Raw genomic sequence first — 21,576 nt, forward strand, 5'->3', positions numbered from 1 at the left:
TAAAAATGCTTATTTATGATATGGCATGCCATTTCATATCGATTATAAATTATCGATCGGGTATATACCTATTATGTATACCAATTGCTGTACCGAATGTTGGTAGAATGTGCGCATAATTACATTCGAGCGTGTAATTTCTACGCTATATGCAAATGTATAACTGAATAAATTTCGAATCAATATTTACAATTAACAGCCACATCAACCTGTTCAATAGAATGTCAACTAAGAACAATGGTGATTCTACAAAAATTTATTATTTAAATTACTTTACTTTTGAAATGTAAGGGTTTATATTTCTGTCATCTAATTTATCTAAATTGTATGCATATTATTTTAGAAATTTATTACAATTAATTAATTTTAGATTATTTCAAATTTTACGTTGCACAACAGCCCTTAATTATTAAATTAAACATAAAATGTCTACAACATTTAATTAATTAACAATTAATTTCAATAAAAGGTAAATAATCTTAAAATTTTAATTGTATACACACGTATTATGGAGTTATTCACAAATGTAAATTAATAAACCGCATAAAACAAAAATATATTAAATACCTTTTATTATCAAGATAATACATGTTTATTGAAAATTTCTATAAATCATTTACATTAATTTAAAAACTGGTTAATCCTGTCTTACCTTTATCATTACAACTACTAAACTAACGAATTAAGAATGAATAACTTCATGGTCACAGAGACAAGTTAATTTAGAAGAATTACGAATATAAACACAAATGCACACTAATTTTGTTAATTTTATAATGCAAATATAATTAGTAACATAAATCTATAGCACTCCTGTTATATAATTCAATGATGTTCCGAATTTTTGTAGCTTACTTTATGAAATGTTACAATGTTAGGTATATCTACTTATATATATGTATCAATAATTTCACAATACATTATAAATTTAATCTATTTTAAATTGTAATTCAACGATAATAGAAAAAAAGTGTTAATAAAATAAACATTGTGTGTGCAACTAGTTCTTTCTGCAAAAATATTAAATCTACATATTACGTTGTTTCTATATCGCTTACTTTACTTAATGTATTATATAATAATGAAGTATTAATTACGTAGTGACGTTACTACTTATTACGAACTACGTACTCCGCTTTGTGCTTTTTGTGAATACTCCTATTATTAAATCATAAATGTACTCTTCTATACTAGGTATGATTAATAGATATACTCTAAACGCCTGCATTTTATCTTTTAACAGGCTTGGCAGTGTCAATTACAGTAATGATTCATGAAAACAAACTCAACTGTAATAAAGTTGATCATTTGTGGAAACATCCAAGAATATGACAACAAAATGAATTTGAGTAGAGAAAAATTTAGGAATTTTGCGTTATAAAATATTTAAGCACGTTCACCACGAATTCGTCTCGCTAATTGAATATCTTTAGGCATTATTGTGACACGTTTGGCATGAATTGCACACAAATTTGTATCTTCAAATAGTCCAACTAAGTAAGCTTCAGAAGCTTCTTGTAGTGCTCCAATAGCAGCACTCTGGAAACGTAAATCGGTTTTAAAATCCTGTGCAATTTCACGAACTAAACGTTGGAAGGGTAATTTTCTAATCAGTAATTCAGTCGACTTCTGATATCTTCTGATTTCTCTGAGCGCTACAGTACCAGGTCTATAAAAGAAATAAAATTATCAGAATTACATTACTTTCGTTGTTTATATTGTCAAAGACTTAGATTTTAAACGATAGTTCTACCTGTAACGATGTGGCTTTTTCACTCCACCTGTAGATGGTGCACTTTTTCGTGCAGCTTTGGTAGCAAGTTGTTTCCTGGGAGCTTTACCTCCCGTTGATTTACGAGCAGTCTGCTTGGTACGTGCCATATCTATAAAAATTGATTATTTTAAATGTAACATTGTCAAATTCAGTAAAGAAAATAATTGAGTAACGACAAAATGGCATCGATACTTGATGAAAAATAACATTGTAATTTTTCAATTAATTGCATAGACATTCAAAAATATACTATTTTGTTTTAGAAATACCGATTTATAACATATTATAATTCACATAAAAGATGTTTTAGTTTCCCTCCAAAAGCGGACACAATAAACAAAATGGTGGATGGCGTGAATGTAACATCGATGTGCATAAGAATCTTATAACCGTGAAAATCATTGTAACTTTCTTAAAATGCATTACTTATAACTGATATACGTGAATGCAAAAATTAAGATGTTTTAGATTTATTTAATTATGAAAAGAAACACGTTAACGCACCTGATGCTTAACCAATTAGGACAGGAACGCTCTATACGTCACGCTGCTTCGTTCAATGATGTTAACTGATGTCAGTTACTGTTTTTACCGAAACGCAGTTTGGTCTTGTGGAAGATAGGCGACAGCACTGCGGTTAGATACACATCACCCGATTGGTTGTTATTTCGTAACACGGTTTCCGATTAGTCAGATTTCGACGAATAAACGTATTTGTTACGGAATTTACAAGTTTGCAATTGTTAAGATAAGATGCCGCACCTTCCTATCTAAAATATGCTCACCAATAATACCGGGAAGCGCAATTCGAATTTTTGTCTTCTTTTCTAAGAAATAAAGATCATACTTATTATACATCTATATATAAATATTACGCACGTTGACAGTACTGACCAATAAAGTTACATTTTAAAGTTAGTACTAATAATCTACATACATACCTACGTATTGATTCACGCTTGTGTATACCAATTGGTGTACAATGCATTCACATCTACTAATGTAAATAATAAAACTTAATTTTTAAACAAACATTGCTTTTTTTGTTCGGAAAACATAATACATATTTCGCGGTATAAAATGATACAACTTATATAGCACGAATTAAAGTTAAGATGGTATGTATAGAAATAATAATTAAAAAATCCGTTGTCACGTTTGTGCTGTGCAAAAATTATTAAAGTATTGCATGAAAATTTCGTATTTTGAGTATCTATGAATGTTTCCACGCAAATTAAATGCAAGTTTAATAAACTATATATATATATATAGGCAGAGAAATAAATTATACTCAGTAGAATATGAAATTTTTAAAGCAATACTTACAGAAATACTAAGAAATAGCGTGTAATTATATACGTAATTTCTCAGAACTATAATGCATTGGTGTTCTATTTGAAAGTAAGGTTAACAAATTCAAAGAAATTGTAAATATGAAAATTTCCAATGATAAAGCTAGAAAATGTTATCAAAAAGCAATAATTCATTGTTGTATAAGAATGTAATTACATTTTATATCGCTTCTTTGTATTTCGTTATGTATGTAACGATTGAAATCGCTGTGCTATTAATAATATGGTACACGTGGTATTTTGAATATTTATATTTAAATAAAAATTACTGCACTAACTCATGATACACAAGTTATCAATATAGTTTATTTTTCAAATGATCAATTTTATTGATTTACAATATTCATCTTTATAATCCACTACCTAATAATAGCATAAGAAGCAATAATAAACATTCGTTCTACAAATTACGCCATGAAATAATTATTATCATATCATCATCGTCATCGTCATCGTCGTCGTCATTATTATTATTCATATACATATAATCACATACATATGTATGTATAAACTTTCAGTCATCGAAAAAATCTTAGAACAAAATTTATTTTTACTAATATTCTAGCTACTACTACACTAATTTAATCATTATTTAAAATTGTATTGCCAAAAATACGAGTCGTTAATATTTTTTTTTTTTTTTCAGTTGCACGCAAATAATGCATTTTTTTCTTTATTATTCAATTTGTACTGACATTCATTAGAATTTACTATAATTGTTCGTGATAACGAAAATTCTTACTGCATGTTTTTTTACGTTTCATTACAATCTTTCTTTCGGTATGCGACCAGATATGAAAATTTATTTGAACGTTAAGCAAACACTATTATTGGCTTGCGAATAATTTGCGTTAATTCGGCGGGACATAGAGATTAAAATGCAAGCCCATATTACTTTTGTACTTCATAAAAGATTCTTGATTGGAACGTCGACATCACGTTGTGTTATCATATGAAATTATTTTGTATTATGAATAATGGGGACTGTGATTCTTACAAAAACCATGTGTTTAATTGGAACCTTCATTCATCTTGAAAAACAATTTCGAAACAAACAAAGTATGTATCTGTTCGACAATTTAAAGAACTAAAATTTAAAAAATTCCGTAGCTTTGATATTAAAAACAAAAATTATTTGGAAATTTTCGAGTATACCTCAATTATTGTATATAAAATTGTACAAAACAATATTGTTGTAAGTGAAAGATATGAGAATTATTTAAAAAGTTTATATACATAAATGTAAAAATACCTTCAGTATTTTTGTTCATAGAAAGTAAATATATGAGGAGACGAACAACCGATCCGGCAATTTTGCATTTTACATTAAACGCTAGACAAGTAAATGCAATTTTAATGTATAATAATATTATTAGTAAATTACAAAACATTGTTTCGTTCTTTAGCATCTATAAGATACTTTTTGACATCTTAAATGACATATATGGTCTATAACACTAAACATTTGTTCTGTTATTGAATATCAAACATTGTTAACTATATGATATACAGTTTACCATTCGACTTTATCATAAATAACATTTCAACAATTAATAATGAAAGAATAATAGAATGTTTTTTGTGTTTATTGTATGCAATTACAAATTACAAGTGTGAAAAGTATCTCTAAATTATCTTGGATGATTATACATGTAACCCGTAATTAATTCATCACACTCATAATTTGCAAGTATTAATAACGATGTTTTCATCAACATACAAATCAAGCATAAAGCGATTGTGATTTATCGACTGGATGGTACTAAAAATTTTAAGTAAATTTATTTTTGGATTATAAAACGTGTAAAATGGAAAGCAAAATGTTTTTCAAAGGAATATTTTGTCTTTAAAGTCGAATGGAAAAATCTATTTGATTTTATAAAAATTGAATTATAACGTGAAACGCTATATTAAAATTCTATGTTGTACAATTTGCTTGGTATACGATATTTCTACACAGTCATCATTTAAAAATTATGTTTCTGGTTGTTTGGATACTTCCTTCCATCAATAGGTTGTTCTTTATTACTGGCAGCATTTTTGATCAACTTCAATTTAAAGTAACCGAGTTTTACAATTTTTCTTTTGTTATGCAACAGAGACGGGCATCATACAGTGTTCTCGAAACTTTGTTTAATACGAAATCAATTCGTTATATATTTTTATGATACTTCCAATCATATAAATATTTCTTTTAAACTGTCTTTTTGAAATTGAACTTTATAGACTAAGTAAATATATCAACATAAATATTATGTATCAAATATAGTCATTTAATTTTATAGAAGTATTCAATTTCAATTATTATCTTTTTTTATTATGGAGCTTTGCCTGTCTCTCTCGTAACTTCTGCAAGTTTCGGTACACATAAATTACGATAATTTTTAAATACATATACAAATTTAAATCCACAGAAAAACTAGTATGATATGAGTTTAAAATACACACAATTACAATAATCGTATAAAATACACATACAGAAATAACTACACAACCAGAACAATTTTAGATATCCACAAATTACTTTATAGTCTATCATTATTATCTTGCAAATATTGTTTCAAATATTTTGTATTTTTTTGCCAGGGTGACCACGGACGTCTTTGTTTCCGAGGTCTTTTGTGTTGCTTGTTCTTCAATTTACATTGGTTCTCTGTATAAACAGACAGCATAAGAAATATAAGTTATTAAAAAATTGTACAGAAAATGATCAAACATCTTGTACATTTACCAAAGAGTAATGTGAAGACAATTAGGATCACTAAAAATACAATATTAATACATACATACATACATATATATATATATATATATAGTAGTAATGAATTTTCACATGTAATTTTTATCAAGTTAACAATAACATTCTTATTATATTATGTGATAATTGTAATGTAGGTAAAGCCTAGTCAAAGAAGTCGTCTGTTATAAACTTCGCCAGATTCTTACTTTTCTATAATTAACTGTGACATTTTTAATTGTAATTATATGATACCAATGTAATAGCATATCGTAGTTCCATCTACACTTTGACAACTTGTAGTCATTTTATTTCTACCGAATCTTATGGAATAGATGTTTTAAAAAGTATACATTACATTGTATTTCAGTTTAAAACATTGTAACAAAGCGGGTCACCCTGCAAAAGTGTTGTACGAGCGACGTTCCCATTTTTTTTTCGTTTTTATGCTAAAAAGTTCCATTTTGTTATTATTTGCTGGATTTGTATTTTAAGAAAATGGGATATTCAAGTTTCAGAAAATATTTTCTCGTTCGTACAACAATTCAATTTAAGTAAAATATTTATTATCGCAATATACATGCTTCGTATAATATGAATATACCATTTCTGTCTATGTTAAACGTTTCTAGATTTGTTTCTTTGCACTGTAAGAAAAACGATGTCTATACATGACAAGCTTAATAATAGAATTTACAAATATTTTCTCTTCACAATATTTAAAATTGTTTTACTACTGTACTTTAGGCTATGCAAATATTATTGTACCGGAAGACGGTGTTGTAATATTGCGAAAATATTAAAATATTTTAACGGGCGTGTTTTCACACAAACCTGCATACCTAAAGGGCGGAAATCGAATCGGTGCCAATAACTTTTTGAATAAAGTTTCACAGGGTTTACTAAAATGCAAGTGCCATATTAATTTCAACTTATTGTATTAAGGTACATTCGATCGGTTGATGTGACAGTAAATTGAAAACACAGCTTCATTGATTTATTATTATAAACATAAAAAATTTTGTATCAATATATTTTATTTCTTTTTTTACCTTTATAATATTAAAACACAGATGAAGCTGTACATTTTCAATTTGTTCTCAATATCACTTACACATTCAAAGTGTTAACTTAACATTGTTTAGGAATACACATGTGTTAATAATTACTAGTTACTCTGAATATCATTTTTTTTTTTTTTTTTTTTTAACAATGTGACAAGCTTTACACGTTTATCATTTTTACGAGATCAACATAAAGTTATGAACAACGTGAAATCGCTTCAACCTCCGTCGTATGAGTAATGCAGAATTATCTATAGAAATTAGAAACATTAACAGATCACATTCATTTCTCGTAGAACGTAACTTTATTACTTTCATAAATTTTTTGAAAATGGCACTGTTTACAGATTGTACCTTGTGCACGTTACTGCTGCCTTCTTTATTTACTTTTGTATGTTTCTTTCATGTCAATTCTTGAAACTGAACGAAATTAAATGAAAACACCGATTATTAATTTCGGCAAAATGAATAATCAATTGCTCTGATTTTTAAAAGAATCGTAAAAACTCGTGACTATAACATTCTTTGACATTATTTTGACACGAGGACGCAAATGACTGATACATTCTGCAAGAAAATTTACATACAATAGTAGTAAATCTCATCTTTTTATTAAGAAATTAAAGTACCAATGAGACTTCATTTTTAGACTTTAGAAATTTAAATACAAGTGTAACCGGATTATAAAGTAGCACGATCGCAAAGAATTATCACGCAAGTATATAAAAAACATGTCAAAATAATGTGAATGAAATAACTTCTGTGTAATTTAAATATCTTCACGATTCTTATAAATTTGAAATAGTTTGATTTAATGTTATCCAAAAGTTGTATGGGCTTGCCGCCACATTTTGGGCAAATGCTTTTTCTTTTAGTTTGATAATTAGGTAATTATCAATACCACTATAATTCAATTATACAAGATGCGTGTCGAAGATTCCTTAACATGTGATCACACAATTGAAAATTTACAGCCTTCTTTTTCGTATGCAAAATATTTAAATTTTCGTAGATACCAACATACCGAATGACAAGATCTAAGTAGAGAAATTGTTATTACATAATCACAGTTGTACAGCCATTTGCTACCTCGTATTTAATACAAAAATGCTTAGATATTAGTACTACAGAACTTGATTTTTATTTATGTCCGTCAGTGTTAATTTCAGTCTGATAAAAAATATATTACCGTAAAAAGAAAGAGATCGCTATCATAATTGAAGGGAATCGCCAATTAAAGCTCGCAGATTAAAATACACACGAGTTTACAATCTAAGCAGTTTTGCAATACTATAACGGACAATTATACGAATATTTCAAGGAGCATACGTTTACATAATAATTGCAATAATACGAGACGCTACAAATCGGATTATTATCCATAATGTGTCCACGTTTGCAGAATAAAATAAAGAACATAAGTGATAAAGATATTAAAAATAGAAAATTAAAAGAAAAAAGTTAATTAGTATTAGTAAAAAAAAAAGAAGAGGAAGGTATCGCTGTGTTTGAGAATATTGAGCAGTTACTGTTGCAAACAAGAACACATTCACGATGAATAAAACCCAATTTCTGTTTAGACAGAGTACTCGTTTATCGGAATTCGTACTGCTACTATCTAAATAACAAATGCATTAGTCATATATCAAAACTACAAGTGATTAAAGATGATACAGGTTTATAGCAAGTATCTTTAGTTATAAATCGTAATATAAATGTTCAGCAAATTTGTTTTTAAATATTACATATTACTATTTTATGCAATTTATTTATTGTACAGTAATCTAATGATTATGTGTATGTTTTGCTTTCTGGAGTGTGCAGATAATTCTTCTACGACATTAGAGAACCATCTGCCCTTTTCTTTGATCACGAATCTACACAAAAAATGAAACAACAGGCAATCTCTGTAACATTCAACTAGTACATAAATAAACGTTCGTAATATGGTTCTCCTGACTTCAGCAATGTTCAACACAGGAGAAGAATCATTCGCACAAAACAGAGCATGTAACGTTTTGTATTTGTATTATTGTAACTTGTCAAAAATATATTATTCAATTTGATCTGCCCTATTGTTGGTTTTCTTTGTGCAATATTCAAAGAAATCCAACTAATCTTACCGTTAAACATATAAATGTATATTAGTAATTTATAAATATATTTTTTTTTTTCTTCATATTTAGGAAATTCAGTATACTGAACATCGTATTATAGTATTTGTTCATACTATTCTGACTATACAAATTTTAAATTGGATTAAAATGTACAAATTAATCGTTACAAATCAATGATTTAAAAATGTCTTAACGCCTAAATTTAGATATCATTATGTGAGCCAAAAATACAAATCACTTTGAAATTAAAACAATCACTGAAACCAACAACTGGGGCAGTACTATATAAATATTCAACTGTATGTTTTCTTTAGTACACAATATTAGCTAATTAATTTATTTTGTTACTCTCCTATTACCCTATTTTGTAATTAAATTTGTTGCTTTCATAATAATTTATGTTCTTACTAATTAATATTTTAATCATGTTATTGTTATAAGTAAAATAGTATATATTGTAATTGTTTATAATATTTAATATTATATCATTCCAGAATATCTTTCCTAGATTTTCACACAACTTACTGTAATCATAGGTCTACCTCAATGTTACACAAAATAAACAAAGATTTTTCTTTGCCTTACGACTATATATTATAATATCCTATTTCGCACATAAGTACTCTTTTGATTTCAAATTACAAAATAAAATCATCTTCAATTTCGACAATGCTATCATTTAAATACTATAGAGGTAACGTTATGATTACGGGAAATCGGTGAAACGAGCATTCTTTACAAGTACGTTATTAACGAGCTAGTGTTTTAATTGTTTAATCGTCTACTATTTCTATCACAAGGTGGTGAAAATTTTGAAGCTTCTGTATGTAAGAATAACAATATAACGTTTATAATATCATTGACACGATTTAAAAAGAATCGGGATATAAGAATAGTATTTGAGATAAAATATATTCGAAGAACGCGTCGATAAATACTTTTCCAATCCGTCGTATTGGTGTACTTATAAAGAATGCATTTAAAAATGCATTATTACAGTGCTAAATTGATTAAATTCTAAATAGTACTTTGAAACTTATATCATGGTATGCACGATCTCGAGGAAAATTAAAATATTTCTTTATTTATTCATCACACCTTAAATGGAATATAATATATACTTTATATTTGCAACAATATCTCTTTTTGGATCGATTTGTTCGCAAAATTGTCGAGTTTTGTTAGTACCGAGGAATAAAAAATTATTTTATTCCCTTTTTGCTTTTTCATCTTCTTTCAAAGTTTACATTTCGACGGTAGATCGCTTATACCATGATATACACAAATTGTATTTTTTTGTAGTAACATCTATTATATTTTAATATTAATAATCTGTAATAAAAACGGACCTAATAAAAACATTTATTTCTTTTTTGGCCTCACTTTTGATACTAAACTATGAAGGTAATTGAAGAAAAAGAAACAATATGTTTCATTATTGAGTGTTAAATAATTAAATAATTAAGTAAAATTTGCTATAATACCCTTTGCTTCTTTAGTTAAATTTGCATAACGTATTTTTTTTTTTTATGTTTATTTGGAATATAGTTTTGCATTAACAAGATTCAAGACTTGGTTGAAAAAAGTTAGAGCTAACCATAAAAAATACATGCTTGTTCTTCAAAGTGTAATTTGTGCAGGGTATTATACATTTAAAATAATTTTAATTATACTGTAAACATTAAATAATAGTCTTTAAAATTGATTATTGTAACATTTTATATCTACGAGGAAAAAATTTGATAATGTCCTATCTATTCTAGTCATTTTTTAGGCAATATTTTACCTTTCTCATCATGAATGTATAGTCATTTTAATAATAGCAATTACCAGCTACATATTCAACATAAAAATATTCATAGAGCCGGTATACAAATGCAATTCATGCGTTTTATTGAAAAAAGCTAATCGGCATGCACAGTTAGTTGCATGACACATTGAGCTGTAATACGTATGTCACACCATACAACTGGTATCATAAATATGAGTACCATCATATCTTTCTTTTGATTAAATTGAAAAATCCTAGATATTCATAATATTCTTATACCTAAAATGTAAAAAGTTACAACACAAACATTGAGTTCAATTAATTTAGTAATGTACTCATTATAGATTATATTTCATCATTGCTATTACACACTAGTAAATGTAGCGTTTAATTTCAATAGTAATAATATATAATGTAATTACATATATTAAGCATACTTAAACTTTAAAAAGTAGTGTACTGCGTATACAGAAAAGCATGAAATGTATACAATAATATATTATAATCAATGTTATTAGCTATAAAGAGAAAGTAAAGCACATTTATATAAAAATTTTTACTACTATTATATTCTTCGATGTATCCAAAGTATAAAAATTTTTTTTTTTTTTATGAATTATAATTTGAGTATATCTTATAGAAATTATAAAAGGTGAAATGTATATATATATATATAGATATATATATAGATCTAATGAAAAAAAAAAAAAAAAAAAACAAAGAGAACAATAAAAGTGTCAGAAGCTCAAAATAATACATGTATCTTTGTTTATTTCAATATTGAAATTGTTAAATGTATTATTTTTTTCAATACACCTTTACAAATTCCAATTTGTTTCTTGCTATAAATATGAGCAATTTTATTACTTTATATCAAAATCTAGAAATTATATGTCCCTTATGTAATAGTACTACCTTCCATCAATACTATCTTCTCAACCAAAGATATAAAATTTGTTAATACTTGTATCATTACCGTCAGTACGGGTCAATTGAAAAATCCTATTTAAATATAGTTTTAAATACAATAGAAATATCATTTTACGTGACATACGTTTAACAGCTCAGCAATTGAGGAAAATCATCCCATAAATATTATACGTGGGACATGGTATTATTTTTGTTGCGCTTAATTATGGTATTACAATTTTTAAACAAATATATACTTTAGAGGTCCCAAAACTTTGTCCATCATTAGTATGAGTACACTGTTTTCTTTTTCTTCGCGCCACATGTGTGTAATTGGCGTACATACACGTATTATAAATGCTAACTATTTAGCACTCTGGCTAATAAATGTATTTTGAATTATGTATATAATAAACAAAGTATTTTTTTCATTCCAAGATCAATAATATGAATACTTACTTTAAAGGATGTGACATTAGAATCTTTATAAACAGCTATATAGCAGCATGACTGTTGACACAAAAAGTATGACAAATAGAGACTACGTACATACACGAAGTCTTATCACATCCATATTCACTTTGGCGATAGTCAGATTATATATTTCAGTAATTTCTTTCATTTCTTCTATTGCGATCATACGTGTACTGTAGTACAAATTTTTTTAAATTGTTCATTTAATATACCATCGCATTCGAAGTACTAGTTTTATATGAAGTTTTAATATTACTCGCAATAGGGTTTTGAGATATTTGTTCTTGTTGCCGAGAAAGAGCGTAGATATAACAACGGGAGTTCTAACAAAATATTCAGACCTAACTCGTGGAGACAACCGGAGTCTGGCAGTACGGGCACTCTCGTTGATTTGGAGCGCACGTCGAGCAGACCACGTAGTGGTTACAGGGTGAGAGAGTAACAGTGCGATTTTGTTCTTCACAAACCATGCACTTTGTTGCCGTTTCTCTGTACAGCACCTGTAACGGCAACGACTGAGCTACCTATAGTGTATCCATTAATCGAAGTAGTCGCAAAGATTAATTACACGATTATCAGAAAGATTCTTGATTGCCAATTGAAACGTTTCAGAGTAACATGAAAAACTTTAGATTAATCGATAGAAGAGAATAGTGTGATGAAGATGAGGTAGTAGTAGTAGTAGTAGTTGTGTTGTGGAAATTAATTTTTTCGCATCCTCTTCGATAAGCTAATCATTATTTGAGAATCGCCCGTCATACCAGCTGTTCAAACCGGCGTGACAACTTTGTTTTACCTTTTCCACTTCTTCAAGATCCGAACGGAGCTGCGATTGAATTGATTTTAATGCAGCTATCGATAATGATCTGAGTTCGTTTGTTCTTCTTAGAGTATGAAGGTATGGGCCACCACTAGATGCTTCATTTTCGGCCGTCAATGCTTTCACTTTCAATAAGGCCTGTCAATAATTTATACTCCTAATATTTACGAATATAATTCACAGAAGAATGATTAAATATTTGCAATTTGTAACACGATAACATAAAATGTATTACTTAAAAAGATTTCAGTTTTAACTCCTGATATATTAACCGAACGAAATATCTACCTCGTCTCTCTGTTGTTCAGCAATTCTTGCTCTGTTTGTAGCTTCTTCAGTTTCTAATTGCCATGCTGCACAAGCTGCTCTAGCTTGATTAATTCGTTCGTCCCATGTTGCTAATTGAACGCGGCTCGATGTTAATTCTTCTCTAAGCCTTTGTACCTACAGTTAAGTCATTACATATGGATTATCTTTTTTTGTGATTTTATTTGCGAACAATGATGTTCGATAAAAAATTGGGGGAGTATCTAACCTCAGGTAAAGATCCTGTATTACTCGGACTAATGGAAAATGCATTTACCAATGGAGATGCTGGGAGAGGTTGTGTACGAGATGGAGACATTCCTTGATTCGTAAAATCAAATAAGCTACTATTAAATCCACTAAGTTTAGAAGCTGAACTGCTAAGTTGTGAAATATGATTGCTAAATGGATCTGATACTTGATTCATAAATGGCATTGTCTGAAATCATTTGAAAAACAAAAATAAAATATTAAAATAACGTTGGAATATTCATCTTTTAACAATAAATTTAATATAAAGAATTTACAAATTTACCGATTCCATCGAATCTTGATGAGAAAATCTGGACCCGGTAAGAAAACCAGATGAATGTAGTTGCTGAAGTGGACTGGACGTAGATGGTGAAAAATTAGAAAGAACAGAACGTTCAGCCATTCCCGGAATATTAACTGGTGCAGAGCTTCCCAATAATCCAGAACTTGCTAGGCCTGCTGATATTGAATTGCTAATTGGTGAATTAGTATCCCTATGAATTGATTCTACTAAATTTAAAGGATCATCTAGATGTAACTCATCTAATGCATTTCCTAAAAGTACAAAAAAAACATACATAATTAATGATATGTACTAGAAGAGAATAAGTATGTACCTGTTTTTGCTTTAATATTTAATATAACTTACCTACTACAGATTCTACAGTGTCATTTGGGTAAAATGAACTTGAAAGTGGCGAAACAGTAGTCGCTAATGAATGACTACCCAATGTACCATTTAAACTATAAGCAATGTATAGACTTTGTTTCTGTTGTGCTTTTTCAGCTTTTGTTAATAAAGGATCACTATCTATAGCAACCATTTGTTTTCGTATTTCACCCTATTTAATATTGATATTAGTTACTATCACACTATTAACAATCATTTTCAAAATTAGAATGATAAAACTTACAACTTGAATAAGAGAACTGGGATTGTAAAGTATACTTGTTAACTTCTGTTGATTGGAAGTATTTACAGTAGTATTGGAATTAGAATTATGAAGTTGAGCACCAGGAGCTTTGCTGTGTGAACTATTGCTACCAATACTACTAGTACTTGCTGATTCCGATACTTCACCGCTTCCATTCTATAATTAATATATTTAATAGTATTAATAATTAAATAAATTCTATCCATCAAGATACACAATAATGTTAAAAACTTACACTGCTATCGCTAAGTGGTTTATCCTTTTCATGAGTACGCTTATCAGGCGGAAGCGCATTGCTGAGAATATCTGCCAGATTGGTGCCACAATCTATAGGTACTGCCATGTCCCTCGCCAGGCTCATTTCTTCTGTTGGCAACACTGCTCCATCAGCACACCATACCAACGTCCCAATATATCAATTTTGAGAAGCAATTTTGAATACTAAATTTATCATTTACAAGACGCCTACATTTATTAGATAAAATCCTCAAAAACAAATAAATGCTGAAATGCTTTTACATAGAAGCGATAACGAGAAGCACTTTCATGTAAGTTAGTAAATAAAAATTTGCGTCGTTTAAAATTATTGCAATAAGTTGCATTTAAAGCGATTAACTATTACAATCAAAGCCAAAACAAATGTGAAAAGAATCTTTTGAACTTACTAAGGTAATAATAAGTGTTTTACGTACGATTTATGAGGGTACACTCACGGTCAACATGTGCAAAAGCACAGAAGACTCCGCGCGGACAGTAACCAGCTTGTTGTACATCGTTGCACTTTGTAGATTTGTATATTTCAGGATGGAATTGCTGTTCTGTACGTGTATGACAGTATGAACAGGCGTCTCCTTGCTCGCAATTGCCTGGTTCACCCCATTCTTCTCCATGCTTTACATTAGGACAAGGTGTTGATCTAAAATAAGTAAAATTATTAGTCGAAGAAAATTTTCTTTTTATACAAAACGATTGCTATTTATTACTTACCGATACTTGTGTTTACGTGGACTACGCCTTTTATCTTTACTATTATGATACTGTGGACAAGCATAACCCTGACGACAAAGTCTTGGTGGACGTTTGCAAGGTTCGGTTTTATAATTCCCGAGTACATAATTTGTATCTTGCCACTTAGGATCTTCATTCATTAAGTTTCGTTCCTTGTCAAGTATGTTTGGTCCATTGGACGATGAGTTGGGATCAGAATCAGGGTTTTCCAATGCTTGTATCTCTTTAATGTCATAGACAGGTGGTCGAATGTCATGATTGCCATGTGCAAAGGCACAATGAGGTCCATTCTTAACACAGAATCCACGTGAGTCCGTATCATGAACGCACATGCAAGTTTTGTAATAACGTAGGTGGTAACGTCTTTCTGTATCTCCAGCAGTACGATGAAGAAATGGACACCTGTTTAGTAAAGCATTTTATGTAAATTATTATAAGCATGTTACTATAAATTACATAGTCTTAGAAATAAAGCATAGAAAGATAAGATAAAAGGAAACAATTTTTGATCGATACATATCGACCAAAATATAAATTATAAATATAAATTATTTATAATTATGTCAATAACACATTCATTTATATTATTTCTATAATAAAAATAATATAAAGACTTAATAATAATAAAAAGACTTTGTAAAAGATCAGACTCTATTTTATAAAAAATTTATTGTAATGCACGAATTCACATCTTGTGCAGAATGTTAATCCATTAAAACTTAATTAAGAAATTCGTGATTAGAGTTTACTAGAAATAACTACAGATTTACGAAAACATATACAAGAATATTAAAAAATAAAAATTTATAAATTTTATTACAAAAACAAATATGACCTTGTGTCAATATTTTTACTTTTTGTGCGATAATTGCATTATTATAGTTATCAATGTTCTTTTATGGTGTAGCAACAAGGATACTACATATAATTCTTTGTTGCCACCATGTCACGTAAGAGAAAATCAATATCAGTAGGCTCCTTTGTTTGGAAACATGAGACGCTGGGATATTTTGGAGGGAAAACCAATCGCGAGTATATTTAATGGCAAATTGTGTTCAGACATTGTAAAAAATTGCATTTTTCTAAACTAGAAGTATAAATATATAATTACTACATTAATTTATGAAGTGAAAAAGTTATTCTTAATAAACATAGAATGACGAACGACTGTAATAGCTGAACGAAACAAATAATATTTACAAATATATAAATTAGTCATCGGCAAAAATTATGCATGTATTTATATTATTGTATAAAAGTATTTTTATTATAGTTCAGTCTTTTATTTCCAAATGTCTCTGTTGGAAACTACTACTAGTGTTAACATTTGAGAATTCAAGTTAATAGCAAGCAAACAGTAGAAACTTATTCATTCATCTAATCTCGCGTGCGATATCGTAGAAAGTTAAACGTAGAAATGATTCATAAATATTCTTCATATTACGAATGATACAATTTTTAAATGGGCCTCTATGCGAATGGTTAACCAGCTGTTTTTGGTTTTTTTAAGAAATACGAAAAAGTGGTTACATTTGTTTTCATTAATAAATAATACGTTTAATGCATTTACTGATAATTTTTGTAAGTAATATATACATATATATATATATCCCCATCTTTGAGAAATGATGACGAATTAAAAACAAGACAAATAAAAAACGATGACCTTAATTCTGTATCCTTTACAGATATCTAGAACCGAATAAAACCGAGTCAGTAACCTCGACGTCGTAAGTTCGTTTGTATTTTATTTTCCGTTAAATCTTACATTTCGAAAGAAAAAAAATCGACCAAGTTCCATGTAGGACAACTTCCAATACGTAAATTAAACGAATGAATGCATAACAAGACATGTTGGGGGAAAATTACGTTCTAGGTGATGTAAAACATGGCTATAGTAAATATTGTAGCTATGTTGGAATCTATAAAGAAGTTTCTAGCTAGCTTCGTTGAGGTTATCTACAATGGATGACAACAGGTTAGCACCCGACGGTAGGTAGGTATGGTATAATCTATCGCGAGCAATGGCGGTTGCGACATGTAAGCATACATTTAGAAGAAGGTGGGCATGACTTACGATGTGCACTTGAATTTAATTTTTCAACATTGATTTCACTGATTTCATATCGAATATTCTACATTTATAAATTTTGTAAACTTATAAAAGTATCGAACTTTATTCGTCAATGTAACGTTTTGATTTTTCTTTTTTCCTTAGACGCGCAGCATTTAGGTCAAATACACTTTAAGAAGATTCGTGTGTTGTATGCGGTAATCAAATCCGAAAAATCTATAAATATCATTAGAAACATCTTAATGCTAGCTAAATCGAATATCATTAACAAATGTAAATTATTAAATTAGAATAAATTTGTTCGAGATAAAATCTATAGAAAAAAATTAAAGTAAAACAAAAAGAATAACACGTCCGTATGGGACACGAAAAAAAAGGACGCAGAGATATGTCATCTCGTGCAGCCGAGTTTATTCCTGAATAGTACCTGTAAGCAAGCGAAAGCTTACGAATTATGCAATACCTGGAACGGTGGTTTCATAAGGGGCGATTGAAACATTCTGTATATTTACACATCGTAACTGAATTGTACCTACTATTTCTAGAAATCCAGACCGTGCTAATTTTGTGATTCATTCTTTGCGGATCATTGACATGGCTATCAATAAACGAATTTGTTAAGATAGAACAACGAGTAACGTGTACGTCTATACATAATATACATATACTACATCTCAACAATTTCTGATAGGCAACGTAGCGCGACATGAATGTCTTGTAGCAATTAAAGCGTTTCGTCGTATAGAAATATACCGATAAATGCAAAAATCGTAATAAAATGCAAGTAAATAAGTAAAACTGGTATGGCTACGTTTACTACGTCCATACTGGTTTCTCGTTGTATGCAAATCCGACACGCGGGTGCAACAATGTTCAATGTTCGCAAATCCTCATCACATATACACGCGTGCGTCATGTATGCACACGCGTGCGCGCGTGACTCTCGAAAGTTACGTCGAAATTGGCCTCCTCTTCGTTACATAGGTTATTCAAGAGACGAACGAAACGTTACGTTCTTACGCGTTACCACGCAGATGCATATTACATATTACAGCACACGCGTGTCAACGACACAAAGAAACGCGACAGCGACCGCTGCTTTTCCCTCAACAAACATCGATTTCCGACGATATCTCGAGAAGCTGTTTTATATAGTGGTAGAGAACTCGTTTACCTACGATTCTTAAACACGAAAATAATACGCTTACGCTTTACGCGAAGAGAAACCTCTAATTCGCCTATGTACGTACGCGTATGTATATGTATATGAGGCGAGTGGTCGAAAGCAAAAAATAAGTAACTGGTGCATGGTGGTCTCGTCGGAACCGTGCATGCTGAAACTAAGAAACTGCAATGTTTCTGAGAGAAAGGTAGAGCAAAACGGAGAGAGTTTAATATTGTTGGTCAGCGACTGATACACGGCAAATCGATGCATTTTACACGAGATATCGCATATCGCGGATACTCTGCTGGCGGAGAGATCCGTCGAGAAAGGAAGTCACTAATAAGGCTTACACGACAGATAAAACTTACTCGTCTCCATCTGGACATATGCCGGTGGTTTCGTCGTACTTGATGCAATAATTATCGGCGCTATAGTTGAAGGTGCGGTCCCTCTTTCTCACCGGTCTACGCCTCCGCTGGTTCATAAAGTGCCAGTTGAAGCACGTGAAGGGTCGGTGTTGTGTGCATTTGCGCTGTATAAAGAGGGGACATTGTTCGATGCGAAATTCCTTCAAGTATCTGGAATGCGAATCCACAGAGCTACACATTATTTCGTGGCGGTTTTTGACGCGCGCGTCGATGCCGCGCTGCTCGCGGCCCTCCCTCTCTTTTTCCGTTTTCTTTCTCCCTTTTTTTTTTAGTATTTATTTATTTACGTATGCATATATGTACGTATTATTTTTTTTGTTTGCACTCCACTTTGAATCACGCACTTTTTGGCTTCCAATTTTTTATTCTCACTTTTCTCACGTAGCACGCGACCGGCCCGGCGGGCGCTTACTTACGTGTAATGATTCGCCTTTTCCGCCTGAGCTGTCAACAAAGGTTTAGAGTCGGACTTCATCTTGGGGGCAACACAACCGAGCAACGCGCGCGCACACACACGAACGTACGGGCGAACGGCACTCTCTCTCGTCTTTCTCGTCGTCCTCGTCGTCGTCGTCGTCGTCGTTGCCGTCGCGTAGTCTGTCTTTAGCCCCTTTTCCCCGCTAAACCTCTACCATCTATCGGACACAGAATGCGGGACGCAGGGCGCGCACGGCGCAATACACATTATATGCGCCTCGACTATCCAATCCTCGTGCTCTCTCACGGTCACGTGACTCTTCCTCTTTCAAGGTCATTGATGTTTTGGTTCGCCCGCACGTAAACACGCTTTCGTACGAATGCCGGTATTTTGAGACAAAAAAAAATTTAGAATTATTCACTTTATTGATTGTAACATTTTTTTGATCGCTCAAAACGTGGTCGATGTCCTCGCTCCTCCGTTGAGAGTAAAAAAAGGGAACACACGTCGAAAATACAACGATCGATTCCACACGCTCGACTTCGATCGAGAGTTCCGATTCTGTGCTACGTTCTCACTGAATCTGATTCGGCAACGTGTAACTGTACCTCTTGCAAACACCGATGACTCCCTCTTAATCTTTTTCTGATACCTCTTATACATCAAATATCACTGATTATACGCATATTTTACTCATATCATGTTGTTTTTCAACTACTTTGCAATGCCAACTGTTTTTTACAATTTTTATAAATTTATCGTACTGTTCTGTATTTCTTGCATAAATTCTTAACTGTGATTCAGTAAGTTCCTTGTTATCATGTATGCGATGCTTATCCTGTCACAAGAACGCACTTCGTATCGGCGTGTAATTTCTTTTTAAAGAATGATGTAATTTATCCGATGAAAGGTTTCTACTGTATATGGGATTACGATTTATAACTGATGTTATTTTTAAATTCATATCATTCCGCAAAATAATCAAATCATAAGTGGTTTTATTTTCTTCGCCGTAAGCACATGTTGATGATCGTAGTATAAGCGTAGCATGAACGCAGTTTCAATGGAAAAATACGATTTCGCGTCTCACTTTCACTTTGACGTCGTACTAACTTCAAATTATATTACTCCTTTGGTCACTGATCTTACGTGTTTCACAACTTCGTTTTATTAACACAATCTTATTTCAACATCGCAGGCACGTTTACTTGTCGGTACGTAAGTTTCGTTATAGCAAAGGTTGCGTGTATGTATGATGTCTTATCGCCTCTTCACAACTATTCCGATACATATTTAGATACCTGTGTTGAGTACGGTCAGCTTCACCAGTTTTTCTTTGATGACGATTGTCTAAACTTGTCGGACCACGTTTCGTGATTCGTAAACCGCGATATGCAACGTTTAACACTAACTTGCGAGGCACAAGCGATACGCTTTTCTGTACCCCCACTCCCTCTGATAAAACGCATTACATACAAATTTGTAATTTATCGTTAACAAACTTTTGTTTTTGTTTAAATGAACATTTTATAAAATATGCTTCACTTATCAATTGAATAATGCTTAATGGTTTTTATTATACTTCTAAAAACCGCTATAAGATTTACAATTTCCGCTCAAACGGTACGTATGTTGGAATATGCCATTTCTTAAAGCATGCGCAATTACGTATTTGTTGCGAATCAGAGCATAGAGCTGTAGCCAATCAGAACGAAAATATGCAACAATTTTTGTCCAGAATGTTCGACAAGTAACTTGTAATGATTCTTTAAACATATTAATATTTGAATGATTATTTTTAGGGAGAATATGACAATAATAGTAGCTATTTTTTGTAAATATTTATCTTTACGATTGTAAAATACAGAATCATTTTCTTTATAAATTCAAAATTAAAAACAAATCAATACTACAGCATAAAATTATTTGTTTATTTTTTAATATATTCTATCTTTTCTTATCTACATTGTAT

General features: G+C 30.6%; 2 protein-coding genes across 9 annotated transcripts; both read right to left on the reverse strand.

Annotated features, from left to right (window-relative positions):
• Window positions 1-570: 570 nt before the first annotated feature.
• Window positions 571-2,436, reverse strand: LOC143344580 (histone H3.3A). The gene is made up of 3 exons (XM_076770753.1): window positions 2,279-2,436; window positions 1,754-1,883; window positions 571-1,669 (listed from the first exon to the last, which is right to left on the reverse strand). The coding sequence occupies exons 2-3, from the start codon at window positions 1,879-1,881 to the stop codon at window positions 1,387-1,389; spliced, it is 411 nt and encodes a 136-aa protein (XP_076626868.1). The 5' UTR covers window positions 1,882-1,883; window positions 2,279-2,436; the 3' UTR covers window positions 571-1,386.
• Window positions 2,437-3,362: 926 nt separating this feature from the next.
• Window positions 3,363-21,228, reverse strand: Unk (RING finger protein unk). 8 transcript variants are annotated; one of them, XM_076770109.1, is made up of 12 exons: window positions 19,603-21,228; window positions 19,127-19,336; window positions 15,499-15,921; window positions 15,204-15,427; window positions 14,747-14,889; window positions 14,491-14,667; window positions 14,226-14,418; window positions 13,860-14,131; window positions 13,602-13,763; window positions 13,307-13,462; window positions 12,995-13,156; window positions 3,363-12,698 (listed from the first exon to the last, which is right to left on the reverse strand). In XM_076770109.1, exons 1-12 carry the CDS (start codon window positions 19,659-19,661, stop codon window positions 12,540-12,542), a joined length of 2,340 nt encoding a protein of 779 aa, XP_076626224.1. In that variant the 5' UTR covers window positions 19,662-21,228; the 3' UTR covers window positions 3,363-12,539. The 8 variants fall into 8 exon arrangements, with proteins under 8 accessions (XP_076626224.1, XP_076626223.1, XP_076626222.1 ...); XM_076770108.1 differs by having other exon boundaries at window positions 13,554-13,763; window positions 14,747-14,874; window positions 15,225-15,427; window positions 19,603-21,227; XM_076770107.1 differs by having other exon boundaries at window positions 13,554-13,763; window positions 14,747-14,877; window positions 15,225-15,427; window positions 19,603-21,227.
• Between the last annotated feature and the right edge of the window lie 348 nt (window positions 21,229-21,576).

Source organism: Colletes latitarsis, chromosome 8 (genome assembly GCF_051014445.1).
Source record: "Colletes latitarsis isolate SP2378_abdomen chromosome 8, iyColLati1, whole genome shotgun sequence".
Lineage (NCBI taxonomy): Eukaryota > Metazoa > Arthropoda > Insecta > Hymenoptera > Colletidae > Colletes > Colletes latitarsis.

Bases quoted from the DNA above. Each gene is read 5' to 3' on its own strand.
- Unk (XM_076770103.1), bottom strand. From the start codon at position 19,661: ATGAAGTCCGACTCTAAACCTTTGTTGACAGCTCAGGCGGAAAAGGCG. The intron at 14,132-14,225 runs GTAAGTTATATT...TTGTACTTTTAG, and splicing joins CACTGTAGAATCTGTAGTAG to GAAATGCATTAGATGAGTTA. The intron at 12,699-12,994 runs GTAAAACAAAGT...TTGCCGTTACAG, and splicing joins ATCTTGAAGAAGTGGAAAAG to GTGCTGTACAGAGAAACGGC.
- LOC143344580 (XM_076770753.1), bottom strand. From the start codon at position 1,881: ATGGCACGTACCAAGCAGACTGCTCGTAAATCAACGGGAGGTAAAGCT. The intron at 1,670-1,753 runs GTAGAACTATCG...TTTCTTTTATAG, and splicing joins AAAAAGCCACATCGTTACAG to ACCTGGTACTGTAGCGCTCA.